General features: G+C 41.1%; 3 protein-coding genes across 4 annotated transcripts in view; 1 reads left to right on the plus strand and 2 right to left on the minus strand.

Annotated features, from left to right (window-relative positions):
* The first annotated feature begins 2,105 nt into the window (after positions 1 to 2,105).
* The window catches only part of rassf4a (Ras association domain family member 4a), a 28,036-nt gene continuing 5,027 nt past the window's right edge, over positions 2,106 to 25,114 (plus strand). Inside the window, exons 1-6 of one of the 2 annotated variants that reach the window (XM_085428234.1) lie at positions 2,106 to 2,216; positions 8,053 to 8,121; positions 8,245 to 8,320; positions 21,968 to 22,074; positions 22,744 to 22,814; positions 24,919 to 25,088. In XM_085428234.1, the coding sequence (XP_085284360.1) occupies positions 8,069 to 8,121; positions 8,245 to 8,320; positions 21,968 to 22,074; positions 22,744 to 22,814; positions 24,919 to 25,088 (477 nt within the window). In that variant the 5' untranslated portion in view covers positions 2,106 to 2,216; positions 8,053 to 8,068. Of the gene's footprint in view, positions 2,217 to 5,021; positions 5,411 to 8,052; positions 8,122 to 8,244; positions 8,321 to 21,967; positions 22,075 to 22,743; positions 22,815 to 24,918; positions 25,089 to 25,114 lie in introns of those variants that run through there. The other variant, XM_085428235.1, reaches the window with a different exon arrangement.
* Positions 6,307 to 7,410, minus strand: LOC146655701 (growth-regulated alpha protein-like). The gene is made up of 4 exons (XM_085427675.1): positions 7,259 to 7,410; positions 7,003 to 7,132; positions 6,823 to 6,906; positions 6,307 to 6,482 (listed from the first exon to the last, which is right to left on the minus strand). The coding sequence occupies exons 1-4, from the start codon at positions 7,323 to 7,325 to the stop codon at positions 6,365 to 6,367; spliced, it is 399 nt and encodes a 132-aa protein (XP_085283801.1). The 5' UTR covers positions 7,326 to 7,410; the 3' UTR covers positions 6,307 to 6,364.
* LOC146655702 (protein DEPP-like) lies at positions 19,147 to 20,377 on the minus strand. The gene is made up of 2 exons (XM_085428238.1): positions 20,219 to 20,377; positions 19,147 to 19,815 (listed from the first exon to the last, which is right to left on the minus strand). Exons 1-2 carry the CDS (start codon positions 20,245 to 20,247, stop codon positions 19,407 to 19,409), a joined length of 438 nt encoding a protein of 145 aa, XP_085284364.1. The 5' UTR covers positions 20,248 to 20,377; the 3' UTR covers positions 19,147 to 19,406.

Here is a 25,114-nt window from a genome sequence, read left to right on the forward strand (position 1 = left end):
GAAAGCACCAATGTCTTCCACAATAAGGTTTATTTTATGTGATTAAGCTATAAAAAAAATTGATTTTTATGAAATATTTGACTGATTTGTATATTTTTGGAGTCTTGTACAAATTTAAAAGTTGGAGTTTCAAATGCATGCACTCAAATAAATGAAACCATTTGTACCAACATGTGCATGTGGGTGGATTAAGGCATGTTTTTTTTATTTTTTTGTTGTTGTTGCTTTTGTCAAAGACAGCACTGAATGAAGAGCAGACATTAATGCCCAGCAATCCCATCCAGTTACTGCCACATACATTATTCATAAGGTCATAAATTAGATCAACTGTTTCACTCATTCAGAGAAAACATGTGCAAATGTGACAGAGAGTATAGCAGGCAGTGGAGCTTGTGCAGGTGCATGCGTCGGCCCTCATTGTGTGTTTGTCGTGTGCGAGCGGTGACCATGGAGACAGAGCTCTGGGAGGAGTGTTCATGTTAATATGGTGATGAAAGAAACATCAGATCGTTCACCGAAAGCACGGCTACAGGCTTCACCCAAAACACGTCTAGCCAAACACAGTAAATTATTTATCGATAAAGGGTCATATGGTGAGCACTAAGAGTGAATCAGGCAGTTTGAATTGCACTTATTTTTACTATAATTATGATTCAAAAGTGAATAGAAAAAAGCCTGTATTGATGTTTCTATTGTTTTCCTTTTTATTTTATTGAGCTACAAAGGATGTGAGACTCTACATGGGCATTCCTCTTTTGTTCAGGTCATAAATCAATATTGTCTTGTTCTGTCAAAACACACACACTCCACACACACAGGGTATTCCTCAGTCTTTTGTTCACTGAACAATAAATATATAACTGTATGTAGCCCTTAGAGGAAACCTCTCTGTGGCATCACAGCTAAGGAGAGAATCGATGTAAACAGAGAGCCCTATTCATCAGAAGGCACCTCAGCGAGAACTGAGGCCAGATAGCATGAACAACCTGAAGGTTAAACAACAGGGTTATTCCACATATTTCTCACAAAGTTACACAACCCAGCATGGTATCACCTGGTGTCATAAATAGCGTCGATATGTTTTTATGTCATGACATGTGTATCCTCTCCAGAGGGACGAGACCTTCGCCTGTGTTGTGGAAAGAACAACAAAGAGTCTTTGTCTGGATTTTGCTGAGGCTGCTCACTGGCCCATAACCTGAGCTTTATTATTATCTTCACAATGATCTTTGTTCAATTAGCAGCTGACTGACCTATAAACAGACGGGAGGAAAAGAACGGCACTATTTCTCGCCCTCTTCTATAAGCGCTCCGGCAGCTTTGTCATGTCCACATCCGTCAGAATGAGGGAAGTCGTTCAGCTGCTGGAACAACTTACTTCCTCTGTGCATAAATCATGAATCCTATTCAGACACAGAGAGAGAAGCACTTCCTACAGTTTGTGTTTCCACCCTGCAATAGTTTCCTAGATGGCAGATCCAGGCTCAAAAACAGGATGGGTGAAAAAAATCTTAACAGGTCACAGGAACTTCTTCCCCTAGCTGGAAAAATACAGCAGAGTGGGTCGTTGTTGGTGGTGTTGGTAAACCAATTAGATTTTTCCTGTCACTAAATATGTAACAGCAGAAAGAATTTAAAGAATATATCTCAGAAGTGGATATTGAAGTTAAAATTCACCCTCGACAGCAAATAAACCAAAACTACATTTTGTTACCCATATGGAAAACAAACATCCAGCAACAAGAATACTCTACGAATACATTATTTATCATTTAGAGTGTCAATTGTGTTCAACAGTTCAATAGAAACCAAAATATGCGGCATGGATAACATGTATTTTTTATACAAATCTCACTTAACCCATATAACTTTCAATCAAAACTCTAAATTAAACCTTTATAGTCTTAGAGCTGAGTCTTAACACCCTTAGTGTGGCGAAGACCACAATTTAAAACACCTCTGGCTGATAGGATTAAAGCAAAGCCCCAGAGCCACCTTGATCAAGAAGGGAGAGGTATGCAGCCCTGTTTCAGCCCGCCTATGCTCGAGTGTGGTTGGCTGCGGTGTATCAACGCGGGCTGCTATTGGATATTCAGGATGTCACCTTTATCTCTCGGCTCAGAATACCGCACTGCCAAGGAGGCATGAAAACTGATAACGAAAAGAGGCATATAACGCTGGTGATACGGAAGAAAACGGGGACGCACTCTGTTATGGTAAGGCTCAAAATGATTCAGTTTATGTTTAGTTACGTTTAAAGAAGGCACAATAACTTTCATCCTGCAATAAAAGCCCGGAACAAATAAAAATAGTCTGATAAGAAGAGATGCTCAGAAGTTGGATGCAGGTTAAATTACGCTTTGTTTTGTCTTTTGCTTTTGGGAGTATTGACTAGTATAAGAAACTTTCCGTTAGCCTTCATGTGATCTACTATTTGCTGTTAGAAACCGCGTTCGTTATCGTTAAAGCTCTAAGTCAGCCGTGATTTGCCGATCAGTGTTATCTGCCTCATTAGCATTTTAAATTTATACTTTTTTTGTTGAGATATGTTTCGGAAACTCATTCATTGAGTGCGTTATTTGGAGCTCTCCGTGTCATTTTACGCGTGGGACTGAATTGTCTTCGGGCGCAGCTGCCGGTGTAGGTGTGATAATTGGATACGAATCTCGCGATGATCAAACCAATTAGCAGACCTGCAATGAAAGCTCTTTGTCCACCGAGGAAGCTTGCACACAAAGATGATGCATGAATAGGAGAGAAAAGCTGAGAAAACGCAGACGACGTAAATTCACCGAAACCCGAGCCCAGCCAAATAAAATGAATTTTCATCGCACAGCGTTTGGCCCATCTACCGTATAGCCATTTGTGATTGTTGAATAATTCATAATAATGGTGACAGACTGGAATCCTTTAAGTTATAAACCCATTATTGTGTATAAATATGTATGAGAGGTAGACTGACCATCTCTGTATGCTCATACTTTGTCAGCACATTGCTTAGCTGAAGCTGGCGATGGGCAGAGGTCATTAAAGGGGGAGGTAGGACAGATGTTGTTGCCTCAGTAATGCATGAAATAAATGTGGACTTAATTGTCGATTCTTTAAACCCAAACCAGGAGGATTTTGTTAAGGTTATATCTTTAACTTCTCTCTATTTTGTTTAGTTTTTTTTATTCCTATTATTTGGTTGAATCACCTCCCAGAGATCACTTCCCAGTCAGACAGTATGGGGCAGTCTGTTTCCTGATTTCTGTGGTGGCTAACACTGCTCATGCAAGCATTTTTTCTTCTGTTTTTTTTCCTCCTCTACCGGACAAAGTTCTGTTTTTGCTTAAAGATCTAGAAAAAAATCATTTCCTGTATGACTGAGGTTTTTTTTCAGAAAGATCTGCCTCCCTTGATTCTGAGAATAAAAGATTTAATGACTCATATTAAAGTCATCATGAATGGGCCAGTTCCAGATTGAAATGAAGTGTATCAAAGTGGAACAGTATTTGTTATAAATAAGTCACACAGCATTACTTTAACTGATTAACTTCCCTTTTTTTGTCATGTGATAAAATCTCAGGAAGTACTGAGACCAAAAAATAGCTCAGACATTTGTGTTTTTTTGTTTTTAAAGTAAAATCTGCACTAATGCTGCACACAAAGCTGCCTTTGTCTCCTGCTGGTGTGAAAGAGACTGCAGTCCCTGTAAATAAAGGTTGGCTCATTATAGATATTTATACTCAGAGATTAGTGGTGAGTGAGTATATACTTGAGTACTCACTTTATATCCTTCCTAGTGCTGTGTTGGACATCCTTTTGCCTTCAGAACTTCATTAATTCTTCGTGCCATAGATTCAAAAATATGCTGGAAACATTCCTCAGAAATTTTGGTCCATGTTAACAGGATAACATCACAAAGTTGCTGCAGCACCACATCATGATGAAAATCTCCCATTCTACCACATTCCAAGGGTGCTCTATTGGATTAAGATCTGTGGAGGCCATTTGAGTACAGTGAAGTCACTCCTGTGTTCAAGAGGCCAGTTTGAAAAAAAATTGGAGTTTTGTGACACGGTGTGTTATCCTGCTGGAAGCAGCCACTACCACCAGACTGAACCGCTGATACAAGGCAGGTTGGATCCATGCTTAAATGTCGTTTGCGCAAACCCTCTGAATTTTGCAGCAGAGATAGAGGGTCATCAGACCAGGTGACATTTTTCTAATCTTCTATTTTCCAGTTTTGATCAGCCTGTGTGAATTGTAGCCTTAGTTTTCTATCCTTGGCTGAACCCACTCTGGTATCTGCTACTGGATCCCATCTGTTTTAAGGTACCAATATACCTTCTTTTTAATAAGCTGTTATTTAAGTTACTTCCTATCAACTAAAAGCAGTCTGGTCATACTCCTCTGATCTCTTGCATCAGCAAGACATTTTCCCCAGAGAAATGCTACTTCTCTCCCTTTCAGATAATTCTCTGTAAACCCCAATGTCTGTCTGGCGCCAACAACCATGCAACATTTAAAGTACATTCAAAGCTTTGAGCTTCACTAGGTCACCTTGACCATATCTATATGCTTAAATGTATTTAGCTGCTGGTATATGATTATTTGCATAAAGAACTGTGGGGCAGGTGTACATAATAAATTGAGTGTGGCACATTAAGCGGGAACCACACTGCTTTAAGATTTCATAAGTTCTATCTTGCAATAGCCACTAGATGGCACCATAGCATCATCTACGTCATAGGTGACTAATCTGTGTGTTGCATAAACATGTTCTTGGTGAAGACAAGACATGTTTTTTTCACTTTAATTATAATATAATCTTATGATCAGATAAATGTAGTATGTTATCAGGTGAGGGGAAAAAAACCACAAGCCTTAAATGTGTTAAGCGGTTTGTATAAAGGGCCAAGATTACTATCAAGATTTTTCTTTTTTAAGTAGTTAGCATTGAAGTTTAGAATAACAATTCATTTTTAGTCGTGTTTTTTCAATCACTATATTTTTTTGTTTTCCCTTTTCCTAGTGTTGTACTTCTTTCCTCTTCATTAGCTGTTGGTGAAATGTAGATATTACTTTACACCTTGGCCTTTACTTGCCTCTCATAAAAACCCTTTAGTGTATTTTAGTGCATGTGATATGGTAAAGATAATTAAACTATAAACGTACTGAGTACTTCTATAGCTCTCTACCAATACTGTTATCCTGTTGCATCATCTACAAGAATCCTGTCATACCTAATAAATACCTGGTTCCAAAGGAACCGCCACTTTCCCACAACAGATAAGAAAAGTCCCTAAAATTAACTCCTGTCCTTTGACAAAGGTGCTGTTATTGAGGACTTTCACTTTCCATATTAGCTCACATACTTCTACTTTTTTTTTTCTTCTTTAAACACTGGGAGGGGGAAATGGTACAGGTCAGTGCATGCTTCACTTATTCAGCTCATGCTGTGCAAGAAAAAGTATTTATTGCTGAAGTTTCTCTCTGTGTCTGTATATTCTGCTTTGACTCCAGTAGGGTGTCACATGATTTACACGAAATCTCAAATGGATTTTGAGCTTAACTAGCTATCATAAAACATTACAAAATCCACACCCTGATCACCTAGATGTTTCCGCATCTATTGTGCAACACCACCAACCATTGTAGTCATAAAATTCAGCATACACAATAACCACTATGCACCGTAATGGTGATCAGTTTCTCCATTGCTTTTACGTTAGGGATTCTCTCAGGTAAGAGCCATGGAAAAGGATGTCATGCATCCAGATTATAAAAACAACACGTGGTTAGTTATAGGTTATAAATTTAGGATACCAATACAAAGTTTAAGTGAAAACAATTTGCTTTATTCCTGCAGCTGACTTGAATCCTTTAGTTTATTAGCTTAAGCTGAGGCTGTCTGCTCGGTGACCTCGCATATCCTGCCAAGGAATAAAATCCCTTTCCTTTCCTTCAATTATTAAGAATATCAAAGGCTTAAGCCAAAATAACACAGTCACAGAATTGTTCAGATATGTTTATTTAAAATAAAGTATAAAACATCAAGCAGTCATATAAATATAAACCACAAAATCTCGAGTTGGTCTTCCCAGCTGCATATACAGAACCATGGACTTGTTTTTTCATTTATGAGCCTCCAGGGCTTTGCTTCAATACATCTTCAATACATAGTCATTAAGAATGAAATAATAAGGAGACTTTGATGTAGAGCTTAGACAATTTAAAGAAGCTTAATGTCTGCAATGACATAAAGAGAGAGAAAAGACACAAGTGGCCTTACAGTAGTTTCTCCCCTGCGCACACTTCTCCTCTGTACATACTTGGTGTCATTTTTTTCCTTCCTTAGTCTGACTAGCTACTGAGAGTCTCAGGATGAGACTTTCCTGTTTTGGCCTTTTCTCCTCTGTCGAGTCTGCTGGCGTTGGCCCCCTCTCCTTTTCTTCCTTTGTAGACACAGTTTTGCATCACGACCCAACTGCTGAACTCTGGAGGGGGAAAAACATAAAGGAGCACAGTTAAGAAAAAGATGAGCTTAGAAAATCCAGCATTAAGTATCAGTACTTAATATCAGACCCTTTTTCTTCTTCTGATAGAAATTTGTATTCATTTGTTGTGCAATAAATTCACCTGAAACTGAAATTTGTTACTGATTCTCAAGCAGCAAAGCAGTAGGAAAGATTAAGTAGCAGTACAGTGCTTTGTTACAAAAACCGGCTGGGCAACTTATAAGACACTGTTGGTTGCAATCTACAGGAACTTTGAAGACGGGTGTATCCCCTATGTGTTCATTAGTTTACTGACCAGTGACAAACAGATAAATCTCACCTAAGCCAGCAGCGAATCAGCTGTTTGGCCATCGGCGCTTCTGGATTCAGGCACAGTGATTTATTGTTTCTTTGCAGGGTGACTCTGAAAAACGCACGAAACAACACTTTTAGTTTACAATCACCTCAGTGCACACAGGTCTGAAGAGGTGAAAGTGTGTCTGCAGTATCTGGTACTCACATGACTGTGACGTTGTGACAAGTGGAGCTTGGTAGTAACACTTTGAGTGCCTTCAGTTGACCTCTGACACCCTGTTGTGTTTTTGGACAAACACATCTCCCCGGGATAAATGTGCTGCTTGACTCTCTCACTGCACAGAAATTGTAATAAGATCAAAAGTCAGCTCAGTCCAACCAACAGCACAGGTTAAGTCACTGAAAACCCTGAAAAAGAGTGAGTTTTAGTTGTAAGCATGGATAAGTGAAAAGACTCTTACCTGTGATCAGTACACAGCAAAGGCTAAGGATAGCGAACGCACAGACGGACTGAGGATTAAGCTTCATGCTGAAGGACGTTGACACTGAGCCCAGAACCACATGTTGGCTGCTTTATACTCATGCTCCTCCCCCACGTGGTGTGTTTTCCCAGCGAGGAATTTCCCTGTACCACCGTCCATCCACAGTATCAGGATACAGGAATCTGGGCAAGGATCAGGGACATCTCTCCTGCTTTTGCCAGAAAAAAAGCACCCATTGATTAATAGGTTTCCCTTTTGTTTTGTGCTGTCCACTAGATTCTGAAACAAAAAAGAAGACGACACAAGTGACACAGACATAAATGATGCAGCGATTGCTGTCTTTTTTTCTTGTCTGCTTGTTTTACTTATAATTACACATAAGATGCCCACTGAAGCGGCCATTAACCCCTTAATTAGATTAAGATGTTATTTTCTGCCATTTGCGCTGCTCTATTGCAACATGATACAACATGATGGCTGCATGCCAATGTCATGTGATTTCTCCTAAACCACTGTCCTTGCCCTTAACACCGGAGCAAATATTTTAAATCCTTTTCATTATAAGAGGAAAAAACATCCCAAAGATCTCCAACTTTGGAAAAAGTATGACAGCAAATAACACTAAGTTGCACTATTCTTATTAGATGCTTTAACTGTATTTCTGTGTTTCTGTTCACTGCTTAAATCCACACAGACTCTCACAGTCAAAATTATTGGTACATTAGCATCACATGCATATTTTAATTTTTGTGTTTGATGTTTTTCTGCCACAGCTGCACTCTAGTCAGAATGAGTGCGCATCAGACCTACGTGAAGCTCAGTGAGGAGAAACTCATACCAAAGTAAGTGCTCCTTGCTCCATCACTGGACAGTTTTTCCGTTACAGTAGAAATTCACATTTATTAAATTTTTATCAGTGCTCTCACTTTTAGAACTGATTCATCCTTTTGTGTGTTCATGCTCAGGTCTGATATCTTGTCACTGCTGAAGACGTACAACTGTTACCATGAAGGGAAAAACTTCCAGCTGAGGACTCGTGAGGTAGGAAAAGCGAGTGGCTCATGGACCACCTAGCAAGAGACAGTGCTGGGGGGGGTGACCAGAGCAGTTTTGAAAATTGCCTTGCTGGAATGCAGGACACGCTACATAAAATGGCTCACGCACATAACAAAACTGGAACCAGTTGCTATAAACCAGCGCTCTGGTTTTCAATCAAATGATGAGGGAAAAAGTCCCAAGACTGAACTGGTTTCCAATGTGGAGACGGATCTAAACACAGACCTGAGAGTGCTGTGTTTTGTTTTTTGTTTTTTTCCTTTGGGACAAGCAGTTGGCAAACCACAAAAACGCCCCTATTTCCCTCAAAATAAAGATACAAGGAGAGACAAGAGTTTCAAAATTTCTTCATCAAAGTCTGCTTAGCACAACATTTTTTTTTCTGCAAAATGTTGCTGTTGTGGGTGTAAAGCTGTTTGCAAAAGTTTTAGTTATTTGTCAGATATTCATTCTTTAGGTTTTTTGGTTGGGAGTTTCCCTTTGCGTTTACCAGCGGGTTTTTTAAGGAGGAAGCAATGTGTGAGAGAGAGAGAGAGGGCAGGGCAAGGTGGTCAAGATCTGCCCCTCTTGTTGTGCCCCTAGAGTGAGACTCACTACATTGTCACTTTTGGGAAAATCCCCCATAGCCACAGACCCAGCATGGATACAGAGGCACCAGTGCTATTACAACATTAACCATAATATTAAAAAACAAAGTGGTTGAAATGTGTAAAAAGGAAAAGCCTTAATGTGTGATAAGAAGAGATTAAATAAAACATTTTCCCTTCTAATTTCCATAAAGAATGACTTCGTACACGTTACAGTGGTGGAATGAACCACTGTAAGTTTGTAACAGTATGTCAGAGCTGATTTTTTTTTTTTCTTTCCCCAACTCTGCTGAACATGAAAAATGAAATTAAAATTTCTGTTTATCTAAGCTGAATATGGATTTATCTGGGGGGGGAAATACCCTACTGAAGTCCACCACATGGGATTCAAGATTCAAGAAGGCATCGGTGGGCAAGAGACGAAAACAGGGCGTTGTTGGAATGCTACTACGCAAGTAACCCCGGCGGAAGGGGCTACATGAATAGGATGAGGGACCTATGGATTCTTCGATACCCAACATCCACAATGACGGCGAAACAACTAGTAGCTCAGTGTTCCAACATTCGAAAGAAGGGACTGCTCTCACAGCTAGAGATTGACGAGGTACAACACAAATGCTACGGCAAGGAGGAGTCAGGACGCCAGGTCAGGGGGGCGATATCATCACCCCCACCCGAGATTGGGTACATAGCCCCAAGTGCGATAGGAGAAGGATCGTTGAGTGCGAGAGGAACTGACCTGAAAAATAGGATCATGGCCAAGCTTGAAACCTGGATCCCCCGTAGCCGGTTACCAAGATTACGTGAAGTACCCTCAGAAGGTCTGCTAGATGATGTTAATGCAGCACTACGGGCAATACCTACAACCACGATTACCGACACTAACAAGCTGATCTACAATACGGCAGCAGTGATCAGTGAGATGCTTGGCTACAAGTTGAACAGCGACAAGGGGCAGTACCCTCCATGGAGAAGGAGGCTAGAGGGCAAGATCAAAGTAGCACGGAGGGAGGTTAGCCAACTAACGGAGTTGCAGAAAGGTAAGACAAATAAGGTGCCTAAGAAATACAGCAAGCTGTCCATACCTGAGGCCTTGGAAACTGCCAAGCAAAGACTCACAGCCTTGGCCAGCCGCTTGAGGAGGTACACCAGAGAGATAGAAGGCAGGAGAATAAACCAGCTGTTCTCCACAGAACCAGCAAAGGTGTACTCTAAGTGGCAAGGGAACAATAAGAGAACAGCACCACCAAGGCTGGAGACGGAGCAATACTGGAAGAGCATATGGGAGAAGGATGCAACCCATAACGGCAATGCTCAGTGGCTAGAGGATCTGAGGGCAGACCACAGCGACCTCCCTGAACAGGGTCCAGTAACCATCACAGTGGCAGATATCCAAGAAAGGGTCTCCAGTATGAAGAGTTGGACAGCACCAGGGCCCGACATGGTTCACGCCTACTGGCTGAAGAAGCTGACTGCACTCCACGAGCGTCTGGCAGCACAAATGAACCAGCTGCTAGTTAACGAGAGACACCCGGAATGGCTAACTGAAGGCCGGACGGTCCTGATCCCCAAGGACCCCAAGAAGGGACCGGTCCCCTCCAACTACCGACCAATAACCTGCCTCAGTACTACATGGAAGCTCCTGTCAGGCATCATATCGGCTAAGATGAACAGGCACATGGGTCAATACATGAGTGGGACACAGAAAGGAATTGGCAAGAATACCAGAGGCGCAAAACACCAGCTACTGGTAGACAGAACAATCAGCCAAGACTGCAAGACCAGACTGACCAACCTGTGCACTGCCTGGATTGATTACAAGAAGGCCTATGACTCAATGCCCCACAGCTGGATACTGGAATGCCTAGAATTGTACAAGATCAATGGGACCCTAAGAGCCTTCATCAGGAACTCAATGGGGATGTGGCGTACAACACTAGAGGCCAACTCCAAGCCCATAGCACAAGTCACCATCAAGTGCGGGATCTACCAAGGAGATGCTCTGTCCCCACTGCTGTTCTGCATAGGCCTGAACCCCCTCAGTGAGATCATTAACAAGACTGGCTACGGATACCGACTACGGAACGGAGCAGTTGTCAGCCACCTCCTGTACATGGATGACATCAAGCTGTATGCCAAGAGTGAACGAGACATCGATTCACTGATCCACACTACCAGGCTATACAGCAATGACATTGGAATGTCGTTCGGACTGGAGAAGTGTAGCCGGATGGTAACAAAGAGAGGGAAGGTAGTCAGAACTGAGGGGATTGAACTACCAAAAGGCAACATTGCAGACATAGAGGACAGTTACAAGTACTTGGGGATCCCGCAGGCGAATGGGAACCATGAAGAGGCCGCTAGAAAAGCTGCAACCACCAAGTACCTGCAGAGGGTCAGGCAAGTCCTGAGGAGTCAGCTGAATGGTAAGAACAAGATCCGGGCCATCAACACGTACGCCCTACCCGTGATCAGGTACCCTGCTGGGGTAATAGGCTGGCCAAAGGAGGAGATAGAAGCCACTGACATAAAGACAAGAAAGCTCCTTACCATGCATGGAGGGTTTCACCCCAAGTCCAGCACCCTGAGGCTGTACGCTAAGCGGAAGGAAGGGGGCCGGGGACTGGTGAGTGTCAGCACTACAGTCCAGGATGAGACAACGAACATCCAAGAATACATTGGGAAGATGGCCCCAACTGACCGAGTGCTCAGTGAATACCTCAGGCAGCAGAAACCCAAGAAAGAGGAGGGAGACGAGGAACCATCATGGAAGGACAGGCCCCTGCACGGTATGTACCACCGGCAGATAGAGGAGGTGGCTGATATCCAGAAATCCTACCAGTGGCTGGACAAAGCTGGACTGAAAGACAGCACAGAGGCACTAATCATGGCAGCACAAGAACAAGCTCTGAGCACAAGATCCATAGAGGCTGGGGTCTATCACACCAGGCAAGACCCCAGGTGCAGGCTGTGTAAAAATGCCCCAGAGACAATCCAGCACATAACAGCAGGGTGCAAGATGCTAGCAGGCAAGGCATACATGGAACGCCATAACCAAGTGGCCGGCATAGTGTACAGGAACATCTGTGCCGAGTATAACCTGGAAGTCCCGAGGTCAAAATGGGAGATGCCCCCAAGGGTGGTGGAGAATGACCGAGCTAAGATCCTGTGGGACTTCCAGATACAGACGGACAAAATGGTGGTGGCTAACCAACCGGACATAGTGGTGGTAGACAAACAGAAGAAGACGGCCGTAGTGATCGATGTAGCGGTTCCGAATGACAGCAATATCAGGAAGAAGGAACACGAGAAGCTGGAGAAATACCAAGGGCTCAGAGAAGAGCTCGAGAGGATGTGGAGGGTGAAGGTAACGGTGGTCCCCGTGGTAATCGGAGCACTAGGTGCGGTGACTCCCAAGCTAGGCGAGTGGCTCCAGCAGATCCCGGGAATAACATCGGAGATCTCTGTCCAGAAGAGCGCAGTCCTGGGAACAGCTAAGATACTGCGCAGGACCCTCAAGCTCCCAGGCCTCTGGTAGAGGACCCGAGCTTGAAGGATAAACCGCCCGCAGGGGCGTGCTGGGTGTTTATAAAAATAAATAAATAAATAAAATTACTGTTCAAAATGGGTCAGCTGTTCAAGAGTCCCCACTGCCATCAAGAAGGAGTTAGTGAGTCTGGATGTTCTGGATTTCGCACTCCTAAACCTTCGTCTCGAGGGCAGAAGTGTGAACAGTCTGTGTTGGGGGTGTGTGGGGTCTTTGAGAATGGAGGCAGCTCTCTTCTAGACTCTGCGACGGTAGATGCTCTGCAGAGAGGGCAGCGGAGTTCTGATGATCTTCTCCGCAGTTGTTATCACTCTCTGCAGGCGTTTGCGGTCCATAGCAGTAGTGCTGCCGTACCATGCAGTGATGCAGCTAGTCAGGGTGCTCTCCACAATGCAGCTGTAGAACCTGCTGAGGATCTTGGCCGACATACCAAATTTCCTCAGCGTCCTCAGGAAGTACAGCCTCTGCTGAGCCTTCTTGACCAGCTGTGTGGTGTTCAGTGTCCAGGTGAGGTCCTCAGAGATGTAGACGCCCAGGTACCTAAAGCTGCTCACCCTCTCCATTTCAAGGCCCCAGATAGACAGCGGTGGGTGAGGCCTCCTCTTCTTCCTCGTGTCCACTATCATCTCCTTTGCCTTGTCAGTGTTGAGGGTGAGGTTGTTGTCCTCACACCATGGCACCAGACCGGCTACTTCTCTCCTATAAGCCGCTTCGTCCCCTCCAGTGATGCCACCGATCACTACAGTGTCGTCCGCGAACTTCAAAATGATGTCTTTGTTGGAGTCACCCACACAGCCGTGGGTGTACAGGGTGTAGAGGATGGGGCTGAGGACGCAACCTTGTGGGACACCAGTCGGAGTTGGAGTGTGGGCTATGTGTGTGATTTCTGTATTATTACCGAGGGGCAACCTCCAGAAATGAAGCCAATGTGGAAGTGCCACATGAGGCTGGTTTTGGCCTCCATGAAGTTTCCCCACTCAGAACCACTTTGAGTGGGTGAATGACTCTTACACAGCTATCTGTATACTGAAGTCTTAGGGATAGTGGATATAGAGCCTTTCTGAGTTTAATTAACAGATGTCTACTAGGCGTCACCATCACAGTCAGCAGAACGTATGAACAGGTAACTTTGACTGGGGGGCCTTCAGCTCACGCTGCGTTGCTATTCTCCCCCCAGAAAACAAACAAACATATTTCAGTTCAATTCAGGTTTATTTGTATAGTGCCAAATCACATCAACAGTTGCGCTAGGTGCTTTACATTGTAAGGTAAAGACAGAGAAACCACAACAGTCAAATGACCTTCTATGAGCAAGCAGTTGGGTGGCGGTGGGAAGGAAAAATTCCTTTTCTTTACCGGAAGAAGCCCCCCAGCAAAATCGGGCTCAGGAAGTGGCGGCTATCTGCCTCGACCCAGTGGGGCCGAGGGGAGGGAAACAGGACAAAGACATGCTGTGGAAGAGAGCCAGAGATTAATAATTACTAATGATAAAAATTCAGAGTGGTGTATAAACACACACACTGAAAAAGAAACACTCAGTGCATCATGGGAAATCCCCAACAGTATGAACCTGTTGCGGCATAACAAAGAAAAGATTCAGGGTCCCGTAATCCAGGCCTAACTATAAGCTTTATCAAAAAGTACAATTTCAAGCTGGATCTTAAAATTAGCAAGGGTGTCTGTCTCTCAAGTCCAAATTGGGTGCTGGTTCCCCAGAAGAGGATCTGAAAGCTGAAGGCTCTATTTACAGAGGCAAAGCAAAGCAAGACCTTTCAACCGAGAGCACACAATATCCTCAACACATTTTCATTTGTTTTGAAATTTTCTGGTGGGGTCATGCTCTGGAAAGTACCGCTCATGTATCGTTGAAGCTAAAAAGAGGTCATTTGTCTGCTTGTACAATTTGTTTCAAAGTCTGACATACATAAGCCCACATTATCAGTATCCTCCTTTGTCATGCTGCTTATGACTGCTCCAGAAGCACTAAACTACTGTGAACCAAATCATTAAAGTGAGCTGGTACTGCAATAACTTCACTGTGATATGGGTGTTTTAACCTTTTCATTACCATATTGTATGAATTAGTGTAACTTATAGTTAAAGTATAGCAGTAGAATTCAGCTGACGGGGCACAGTGACTTTATTGGGTGGGTGTGGACCCCTGAGGCCCGTTCATAACGTCAGCAGTGCCTCACTTCCACTACTTTAAGTGATTAAACTGGGCCTCTTCAGTTTGTGTGTGCTGTTGGTGCGTATTTGGAGATTTTTTTTTAATTGACTTGTTTAACTAATAATATGGCCTGTTGTGTTGTACAGACTACAGAAATCTGTGCTTCAGTTTCAGTGAGGGAAATTCCAGTATTTTATTAGTCTTTTACTTATGATAAAGGTGCTTTTTACCATGCATTAATTATAGGTAAATGTGTCTGTGCATTGCATCCATACAGTTTACAAATGCAGCTTTCTACCCAGGTTTATTAGTGTTAGCTGGTAACTTAGAACTCCACCCTCTTGTTCGCATGTGGTCACTTCTAGTTCCAAGAAACCAACATGGCAGCATCCAAAAATTCAACACATCAGAGAGTGGAGCCCCAAACCCATTGATGATGTCATAGTGGCTACAGACATATGTTATTTTGCCTTTGGTTATTACTCAATATTCCAGTTAACAACACCAGCAGCAGCAGACACAGAGAGAATTTGTGTCACGGGCATAACAAGACGATGACGCATTCACAGTGACAATGACTCATACACATAAGCTAACTTTACAGGTCACACATCACCAACTCTTACTAGATTCATATTACTTATTTTTGTCAAGAACAATGTATTTGCTTTCTTGATAATTAAATATCAGCTTTATTGTAGTGGTAAAGTTCAAATGCTGTCTTATTTTAACTGAAAATACACTCTTAGTGGAGAAATATTGCTCAGCAGTAATGTTGATGCAAGGATAAATGAAAATGAATTATGTCTGTGTTTAGCTGCATGAGAACTGTTGACAGGGACTTTTGTTCGGGTGCATCACTAAATCCTAAATGCTAATTTTGCTGGCAAACAAGCTACTCAATCTGATTACCTAAAGCTGTTTTCACTCAAATGCTGGACAATGACAAACATAGTGGCCATGTAGAACAAGAAAAAGTGCCTGTTTTCACAGCTGGATGTACTCCACTTGGTTTAGGGTTAAGAAGCTGCTTGGGTCAAGTGTGCAGGGAGCAGGACACGAAGCCCAGCCATTTGCTGTGAATTCTTCATACCACTATCTGCTCAATTCTCACGCACCCACTGTTTGTCCCATTGTTTAGATTGTACTGTGAAAACTCCCATTCCTTAAAACAGTTCTGCTAGGTGAAGCTTTAATGTGCTTCTGCATGGTTGTTGTCAAGTCTGTCTCTGTTATCATAGAGTAAGTACAGTGTAACACACATTCAAAACATTACCTTTTGTTGTTTTCCTGCTTGTCTGAGTTTCAGGATTTCTTCAACTATTCTTAATCGCTCCACCTTACAAGGTGTGTACAGAAAGACTGACCAGTGCCAAGAATTCAGTCTTTTATGATGGTCGTACTACAGGAAACGCAGGAATAAGTCATAAAATAAATAAATCATCAAGCACTTTTTTTAGATTATAAACATAGTTGCCTCTACCAGTGAGATTGTGCTTTTGGTAGTGTTTGCATGTGTGTGTGCCATTCTGTCTATAAACGTGGTAGCTCGAAAACCTTTGAATGAATTCTGATAAAACTTTGTAGGGGTGGCGAGTGGGGTTGTGTTAACAGTCCGTTGAAATTGGGCTCACATCCATCAGGGTCTTCAAGGTCAGCCTAATGATTTATTGGTGGAAGTGCTACCAAAGAGCCTTAGAACTTAGAAACTGTATAAAGTGTGGTATGTATTGTCAACATATACAAAGTGCTGTATAGAAATAAATAATATCATGCCACATTTAACCTCTGACCTCTCCTTCAAGTGATAATAGTGCTTATTGTCATTGTTTACATTAACAGCATATATTGATATATCAAAACCAGTTTAACCAGTACCACATAACAATTTAAATGCATGTCCAATAATCCCAAATATGAATAATTTTTTGAAAAACTAAAAAACTTGTGATCAAAAACCTTTTTAACTTGATACTTCTCACTGAACATTTAAAGGACATTTTAGTCAAGACATCTTAACAAATGAATGCTACACATGTATTAGATCCACATAAACAAAAACAAGTAAAGCATAATTATACTCAAAATTATGTCAAGTATATTTAAACGGATTTCAGTGGGGCAAATGACAAAAGTCTGTATGTTGCACTCACTTTTATTGCACTAAAAACATCCTAAACTACGTTTAAAAAGAACAAAGAAAAGGATATTAATATATACAAAATACAATACTGTCCCCTTAAAAGTAAATACTGTCTTGGTGGAGGTTTTGTTGGTAAATGAAAGTGAATTCCACATGGTTTCACCTTGGAGTGAAAGACCCCTTATCTGATTCCAGGAGGAAACACAATCCTCTTGGAGTTGTGTCAGAAAGGGAAAAAAAGAAAACCCTGCAAAATGAAATACGCCGAACTACCCGCTGTGATGACCCCCTGTGAATAAGGAAGCAGCCGAAAGTAGTTTCTTTGTTTTGTCAACTGTTATCAAGAGCAATCTGACCACAGGGTCATGCTTCATCTTCATCCACCGAACAGTAGATATTTTGTAGATACGGCTCACAAATATTACACTGTACTGACACTCCTTGATTATAAGATAAAAGTAGAAAATTCCTCCTGTGAATTGCTAGAAAATATGTGTCTGTAATTAGACAAAGCCAGACTTGCACAATCATTCAGGTTGTCTTTGGAAAGACATATGTGAAGTGGCGGTTGGAGGCTGCAGAGATATGTGTTGTTTTTAAGAATCACTCATGATCAAATTCTAAAGGTGTAGTCAGGTGATGTGTATTAGTCATACTGGAGGAGGAGATGTCAGGTGCTTTGAGGTGGAAGTTTAGTACCATCCAGAATAAACAACCCCAGGACCTGTGAGAAGAAAACAAATTCTAACATGTACACTTTTAAAGAGTATCACTGCAATATCTGTAATAATGCAGGTGTAGACTGCCGGAGGTGTCAAATTCTCCTTTCACTCCTCAGATTGCAGAGCTAAGTTCCAAAACATGCTAAAGAGCACTTCAGCATCTGGGTTTGTCTTAAACGTAAACGGTGGATACTGTTTGGGTGTATTTTTCAGACTATAAAGGCCACCACACTGTTGTATGGTGCAACGGTTTCAGCCTGATCTAAGTAAACACTGGGCTCACTTCAGCCACTCCTGAACGTTGCACAGGAGTGGTAGGTTGGTTGGTATATAATATTGCTCTATTAACCTCCGGTGTCCGTCAGTGAGTATATAGCGCACTCTAGTGGCCGAATCCAGGTTTTGAAATGTAGCCCCATTTCTCACCGCTGGATGTCACTAGCATGCTGAGACTAAAAGAGGTCAACGGAGACGGGGGAGGAATCATCCTGGTAGATTTGTAGCTGTGATGGAAGAAGTTTGAACTTAAGTTGAAGCACAGTCAAAAAAAAAAATTAAATGGACCATTTACAAGTCGTGCATAAAAATTATTATCATTAGAATTTACTTGGGGGCGGGACACTCACTAAAATGCTTTCTATAGAATATCTTAATCCATGTTCTAACATCCGGTTAAGGAAATCCCAGAAAGTTGTTTCTGTTCATCTGGACCAAACGTTCTTCCAACTGAAAACTCTACGTCCAGGTGAATGGAATAAACCTTTTGGGACTTCTATAAAATAGTTACTTATCTTTAAATATAATTACATGTTATATTCTTTGGATCATCACCAGTGATGTTTTAATATGTAAGCATTTTACTACAAATGTTGTTACTATATCTTTTGTTGCAGTAGGTCAAAGGATGTCATTTTAACTACAGCTGTAGCTTTGGTATGATACTGCACAATATTTCACTATATTTATATTTATTATAACACTGAATAAAATAGAATATTCAGTTGACAGAAGTATCAGCATTAAATAGATGCTCCTGCAGAATGCTGACTTTCATATTTTTATATATCAGCTATCAATACTTTAAAAAAAACATGTAATGTACTATTTTAATATTGGTTTAGATTAGTAGTGTATATTTGTCCATAGAGTGTGAAAAATGTCACTCCTTCCCTTTTTTCACTCCATTACTTTCCAGATGTCATCAGTGGGTGTTTGACTGTTGATCACATGATCACATGAGTGTCTGTTTATTTTAGCAGGAGAGTTGGTCTGCTATAAGAATGATTTCAGATTTAGAATTTACTCATTCAAGTGTTGTTTTAAAATGTTTACCTCTGTTATATAGTGTAGATGAAGTACAGAGTAAAATTCTTTCTGTAACAGGGTTTGACTAAAATATGTGCTGCTTGCCTGCGGACACAACCTCTCACACTATGGATGCAAATAACAATTGTTGTTATTGTCAGTAGACTAGGATCATCTACCTTTTTTAATAAGTAGGGTTTAATTTGACAGAAAACCAAAAAAAAGTCTATCAAAAGATCTCAGACGTTTAAAGAGGTTTTTTTGTTTTTAGAGAGTGTGACTTGACACACAAAAAAGAGGGTTTTTTAGTCATCATCTTCTTTGTGGATTAATCTCAGAAACAAAAACATGCTACTTCAGATTCTGTTGATTATTTTACTATTTTATTGCAAACTATAGCCTTTACATCTTAACAAAATATTCCTTTATGTAAACATGTAGAAGTGCAGGAAAATAAATAAGTCTTCGTTTTGCTCATGAGTCACATAGAGATTTTATCACTGAGCAAATACCAGCAGTTCACTTCCTCCTGTGGCTCCTTGTTTGGATACTCCAAAGTACCTCCAGGGTTTCCCACAACAACAAACAAACCTCTCTTTAAGTCCTTATCTGTCCAAACAGCCAGTCTACTGGGTCCTTTCCCTTGCAGTCACGTTCTCTGCTCATCCTGAGGGAAAAATCCTCTGTGCTGCTGTTTAGATTCAGACTGGAAGGTCTGGAAGTCCTTAATGTGCGCGGAGACCCGCGAGGTGCTGAGGCAGAAACTGAGAGCTTCATCTGAGCCTTTGAGAACTGCCGCAGCCTGGGGGTCCTCTGGAGTCTGACAGGGCCGTAGCTTGGGGCCTCAACAGGTCGGGCAAGAGCCTGGATGCTGGTCATGTAGTCCTCTAGAGACTGGGAGCTCTGGGTGGACTGGGAGGATGAAGGGTTGACAGGCAAGTCCTCAAGTGTCTCGGTAATGGTTGGCAAGTGAGGCAGAGACAGCAACAACTGTCTGCGTTTCATGCTGCAGCGGAGAGGAACAATAAAATAATTAGACTCTGGGAAGGGGGTTCTTTTCAAGAAAAAATCAAAAGAAATACAGATTATAGCTGTAATTTCTAATATTTGACAACATATAACTGTGCTGCTAAAACATCTGACATAATCTGTAAACATCTCTAATTACACTCATTACCATTTTTTTAAATTTAAAAACAGGAGCTAAACTGAAAGATGTTTCCCCCTTTCCTTATTCTGTATTGTTTCCTGAAAATAATTACTTCCAAATCATTAACTTAATTTTATAACTCTTTAGTTAATGTTGAATACACTGCTAGGATTTCTCTAAAAATAACTTGTGGGGATAATTCATTTGTAGTCCTGAGGAACAGCTAATAATGAAGAAGTAAAAGAGGAATCATTCTCACCTTTGATACTTGTGTTGTAGGTTTGACATGCAGAGAGAAATAGAAGTGATGTCCAGTCTTTGCAGTTGAGTCTGAGTGGACTGGAGTGTGTATCCAGCCTTTATAGAGGCACGCTGCAGCAGAGTGATTAACCGCTAGCTCCAAAAATAGCTCAGCTGACCTAACTCGCATCTGTGTGAATTTGTGTGCGTGCACTTGAGGGTGTGTTCATGCCTGTTCAGGAAACTCAGGAGTGGTGGGTCAGCGAGGTTCAGTGGTGCAGCTGCACTGAATGTTTATATTTCCAAAACAATGAAGCCCCGTGAGCGCCTCCAGAAATCCACTTTCTGTCTCTTCTTTCCACTCTTTAACATTTATGATTGTTATCATTATGAAAATGAAAACAAGCATAATTATTCTTTCAGTCATTTCCAACCATTATGCCTCCTCCTGATCCCTTGTTATAAAACCAACAGAAAAAAATACACAAACGCACACATTTTCAATGCAAATCAACTCATTAAAAGTTTAAAAAAACAAAACATGAGGATTATGTCTGTAACGGCTCAGACGCCTGTAAAAATTGTTCATCATGTGGTTACTTCAACAATCAGTCTCATGCACACAAGTGAAATGCATGAAAGCAGAGCATACACGAGGATGCATCACATGCAAGCTGCTCAAAAAGTACATAAAATATCTGCCCTCTAATATGAATTGTTTTGTTCTTGTTTAATTAATAATTAATCTGTTTGAGCTCAGTGAAGCCACATGTTTGCATGTAACACCTCCTTAATTAGAAGAATCCATTAAAATTTATTACATTTCAGTGGAAATGATTCAATCTTATTGGAATGTATGTAAATTGAAATGTCAAAACTTGCATACATTTAAAATTCTCTGTGACTTATGAATTCCAGATATATTCAGCCTTTTCCAATGATTTTACTTTTTATTACATAAAAATTATACTTTAAAAATCGATGCTTGTTGGTTTTACTGGTGTCAGCTGAGCAGTTGGGCTTCTGAGAATTAGGAATTATTTCTTATCTGTGTTACTTTGCTGTTGAAACTGCATAATAATTTGATTCATCAGCTTTTCCCCTCAGCAAATCTGTTAAATGATATTTATTGTATTTCTGGGTAATGAATTAGTTATAGTGATGATATAACAAGTTGTTTCAGGCAAGCAGACGTCCTAAAAGTGTGGTGGATGGCTGTTATCACAGTCACAGATGTGTGGTATCTGATTTATCATTGATCTAGCTTTAATACAAAGCACATAAACCTTGACTTGTTGTTGAACCTCTGGATTTATTTTTCACGTTAACACGCCGAAGGCCCTTGATTTCTGCTTTAGTTCTGCCTTTTGTGTTTTGCATTTAGCTGTAAAAGCAAACAGTTTTGTTTTCTACATCCAAAGCACGTACGGCATAGTTTCCAATCTATTCTAATTTTAGAGTTTCACTTTTTTTTCTCAACAAAAACAACAAACTCGCCCCCTGCGTGTACGTGACCCACAGCAGTTATTAAGACTTTGTTCCATTTCGGCCCTCCCAGACGTGATTCATTCTTGTAAAAAGGATTGTGTGACACGCCCTTTTTTCCACAGTTTCTGAGAGATGACAGAGCTCACCCTGCAGCTGTGAGCGAATGTCCCAGCACGTACACCTGATATTAAACCATGGTGGCTGCAGGCCAGCAGGATATCCCCTCTGACAATGACTGCTGATAATTTGTTGTCATACGTGTGTTTGTGTCTGTATGCAGGAGGATGGAGAGTTTGTTCTTGAAGGGCTGCTGAACATCTACTGGGGTCTATGTCGACCAATAAGACTTCAGATGTATGATGACAATGAAAGATTTCGTTTCAGCAGGTATAACGACCTAATTAAGATGCCAGCTTCTAATTTCAGTCCATTTCTAAGCACTTTGAAGCCAAAAGCCAATGATATGTTTCTGAAGAGAATGATTGGCAGTTTCATCAATACTCAGAATAATTAAAACAATTATTCTACTTTTGAGCTAAGCTAAGCTAATCCTCTTTTTACTGTAGCATCATAATTATCTGAAAGATGCTAATCTGCTCATCTAGCCGTCTGCAAAAATGTAAATCCATTGCTTACTTAAGGCTTTCAATCACATCTCACCAGTTCAGAACAAGGTAAATACAATAACTTCACATAAACTGTAAAGATACATTAACCTTGTAAAAGCCTGAACTATGACATTAGGTGCGAGAAAATTCTCATTTTTAAAACTGGAATGTTTATGGAAATGTCTAACATTAAAAAAGTAACTATCAATTTGCAGATTTGACTTGTAATTTCTATTGTATTTGTATCATACTACAGTTTAAAAATTGCTACGTCTGACATTTTTGTGCAACGTATGGCTTAAATATGTATTGTGCAATTTAACTGCACACTGCTAACATCACACTGATAATGTAAAGATAACATAAAAACTCATGTATCAAATATGATACGCTTGGTGTTCGAGGTTTAAAAACTTTTCCCTTCGTTTGTCTTCTACAAAAACGGCAGATTTACCGTGGCGAAGCAGGTGTCAGCAGAGTCTAATAATAACTCGCTTGACCGAGAAACCAGACCAGCAGGTGAGTTTGAAACACGTGCGGCTATTCTCTTTCACACACACACACACACACACACACGTGCTGGATTAGTTCAGATTACACACCTACTGAAGGAGATTATGGTCCCACAAGTGCTTCATTAAGCACTTTGGTAAGGTAGACTCACATGTTGGGCACATACGATCAAGAGATGCCACTGAAATCAGATCACCAGCTCTATAAATAACCAGTTAGACTTGTTAGAAAGGCCTCAAAGCCATCACTAAGCGGTTTTGATAGCATCTGTTTTCTCACAGAAGCACCTTATGACTAAAGGTAAACAACGCAGCATGAATCACCACTGAATCAGTGGTTTAACATTTTGTCATACAGTGGTGATGTGGTCCCCATTATATGACAAAATTAAAAAATATATGGAAGAAAAAATGAATATTCACAACTAATACTATATGATCTACTTTTTACTGTTATAAGTTTTGTTAGATTGTGATTGTAGAGTTGTAGTGTACTGGTGAGAGTCTCAAAAGCTAATTTGGAAAACTCTTGTTAACTTGTAGTGTAACACTGATTTGTCAGAGCTAGCTCTGAGGAGCAAGATTTGTCTGACTTTAACACCATATTAATAGCTGTTTGATTTATGATTGATTATTGGAAAAATCCTGGACATTATTGTATTTATTGAACTATATAAATTGCTTTCAAAAAATTAACTGAACAAGGGTGCTGATAACAAATCAAGAAATCATTTTACTTATTGATGCTAATAATTGTCTCATAATTGGGAAGAAAATACCACAGGGTGAAAACTAGGCTGCTGCTGCTGCTCATGTAAAAAGAATGTGTCAGCAGATGAATAGTTTTTATTGGATATAAATGTATGAAATATGTTCTCCCCTAACCCCAAAATGATTGTTCACATATTTTAATGTTACATTTAATGTCAGTATGAAGCACAGGCTATTGAATCTACACTCACTGTCCACTTTATTATCCCAAAAGGAGGTCTAAGCCAGTATAACCATTACTGGATTAGACCCCCTTTTGCCTTCAGAACGGCTTTAATTCTTTATCCAGAAGGGTGCTAGAGACAATTATGAGATTTTGGTCCATATTGACATGATAGCAACACACAGTTGTTGCAGGTTTATTGGCTGTACATCCACAACTCTCCTGCCTACCACATCCCAAAGGTGCTCTATGGGATTGAGATCTGGTGACTGCAGAGAGTGCAGTGAACTCACTGATATGTTCAAGACACCAGTTTGACACGATTTAGGTTTCGTGACATAGTACGTTATCCTGGTGGAAGCAACTATCACAAGATGGGTACACTGTTGCCATAAAAGGACAGACATGATTATCAACAAAACTCAGGTTTAAATGTCACCTGCTCAGTTGCCACTAAGGGGCCCAAAGCGCACCAAAGAAATATCCACCCTGACAATCCACCAGCAGCAGCCTGAGGGGTTAATACAGGGCAGGATTGATTCGTACTTTAATGTCATTTACACCAAATTCTCGCTATATTATCTGAATCTTGCAACAAACACTGACTCATCAGACCAGGCAACATTTTTCCAGTCTTCTATTGTCAAATTTTGGTCAGCTTGTGTAAACCGTAGCCTCAGTTTCCCGTTCTTAGCTCACAGGAATGGCACCTGTTGTTGTCCTCTGCTGTTGCTTCGAGATTCAACATGTTCTGCATGCCTTGGTTGTAACAAGTGCTTATTTGAGTTACTATTCCCTTCCTTTCAGTTCAAAGCTGTCTGCCGAATCTCCACTGACCTCTGACATAAACAAGGCATTTTTACCTGCTGCTTACTGGATATTTCTCTTTTATGGAGTGTTCTCTGCAAACCCTAGAGATGGTTCTATGGGGAAATCCCAATAGATCAGTAGTTTCTGCAATACGCAGACCGTCTTCTCGGGCACCAACAACCGTGTCACGTTCAAAGTCACTTAAATGTTGTGGTTGGTTTTGAACTTAATAAGGCTCTCTGGACTATTTCTCTATGCCTAATCAGGAGCTGCTCCTACCTTATTTGGTGATTAGGTATTTGCAGTTGAATCAATGTACCTGTGTTAAAACAGGTGTGTTTTTTCTTTATGTGTCTCCCTCAATGAGGTGGTGACGTGGGTGGTCAGGATGAGGATGACTCTCCTCAGCTACTCAGGACCAGGAGTGATGCTTCCTTCATGCGTGTTCAGAGGAGGTCAAAGACTCACACTGCCAGAGACCTGCAGCGCTTGCGCACACACAGGTTCTCAATCAACGGCCACTTCTACAACCATAAGGTACATAAACAGAACACGCATAACAG

Source organism: Rhamphochromis longiceps, linkage group LG13 (assembly GCF_057381845.1).
Source record: "Rhamphochromis longiceps isolate RC_006_pf linkage group LG13, R_longiceps_female_GT1.1, whole genome shotgun sequence".
In the NCBI taxonomy this organism is placed as follows: Eukaryota; Metazoa; Chordata; class Actinopteri; order Cichliformes; family Cichlidae; genus Rhamphochromis; species Rhamphochromis longiceps.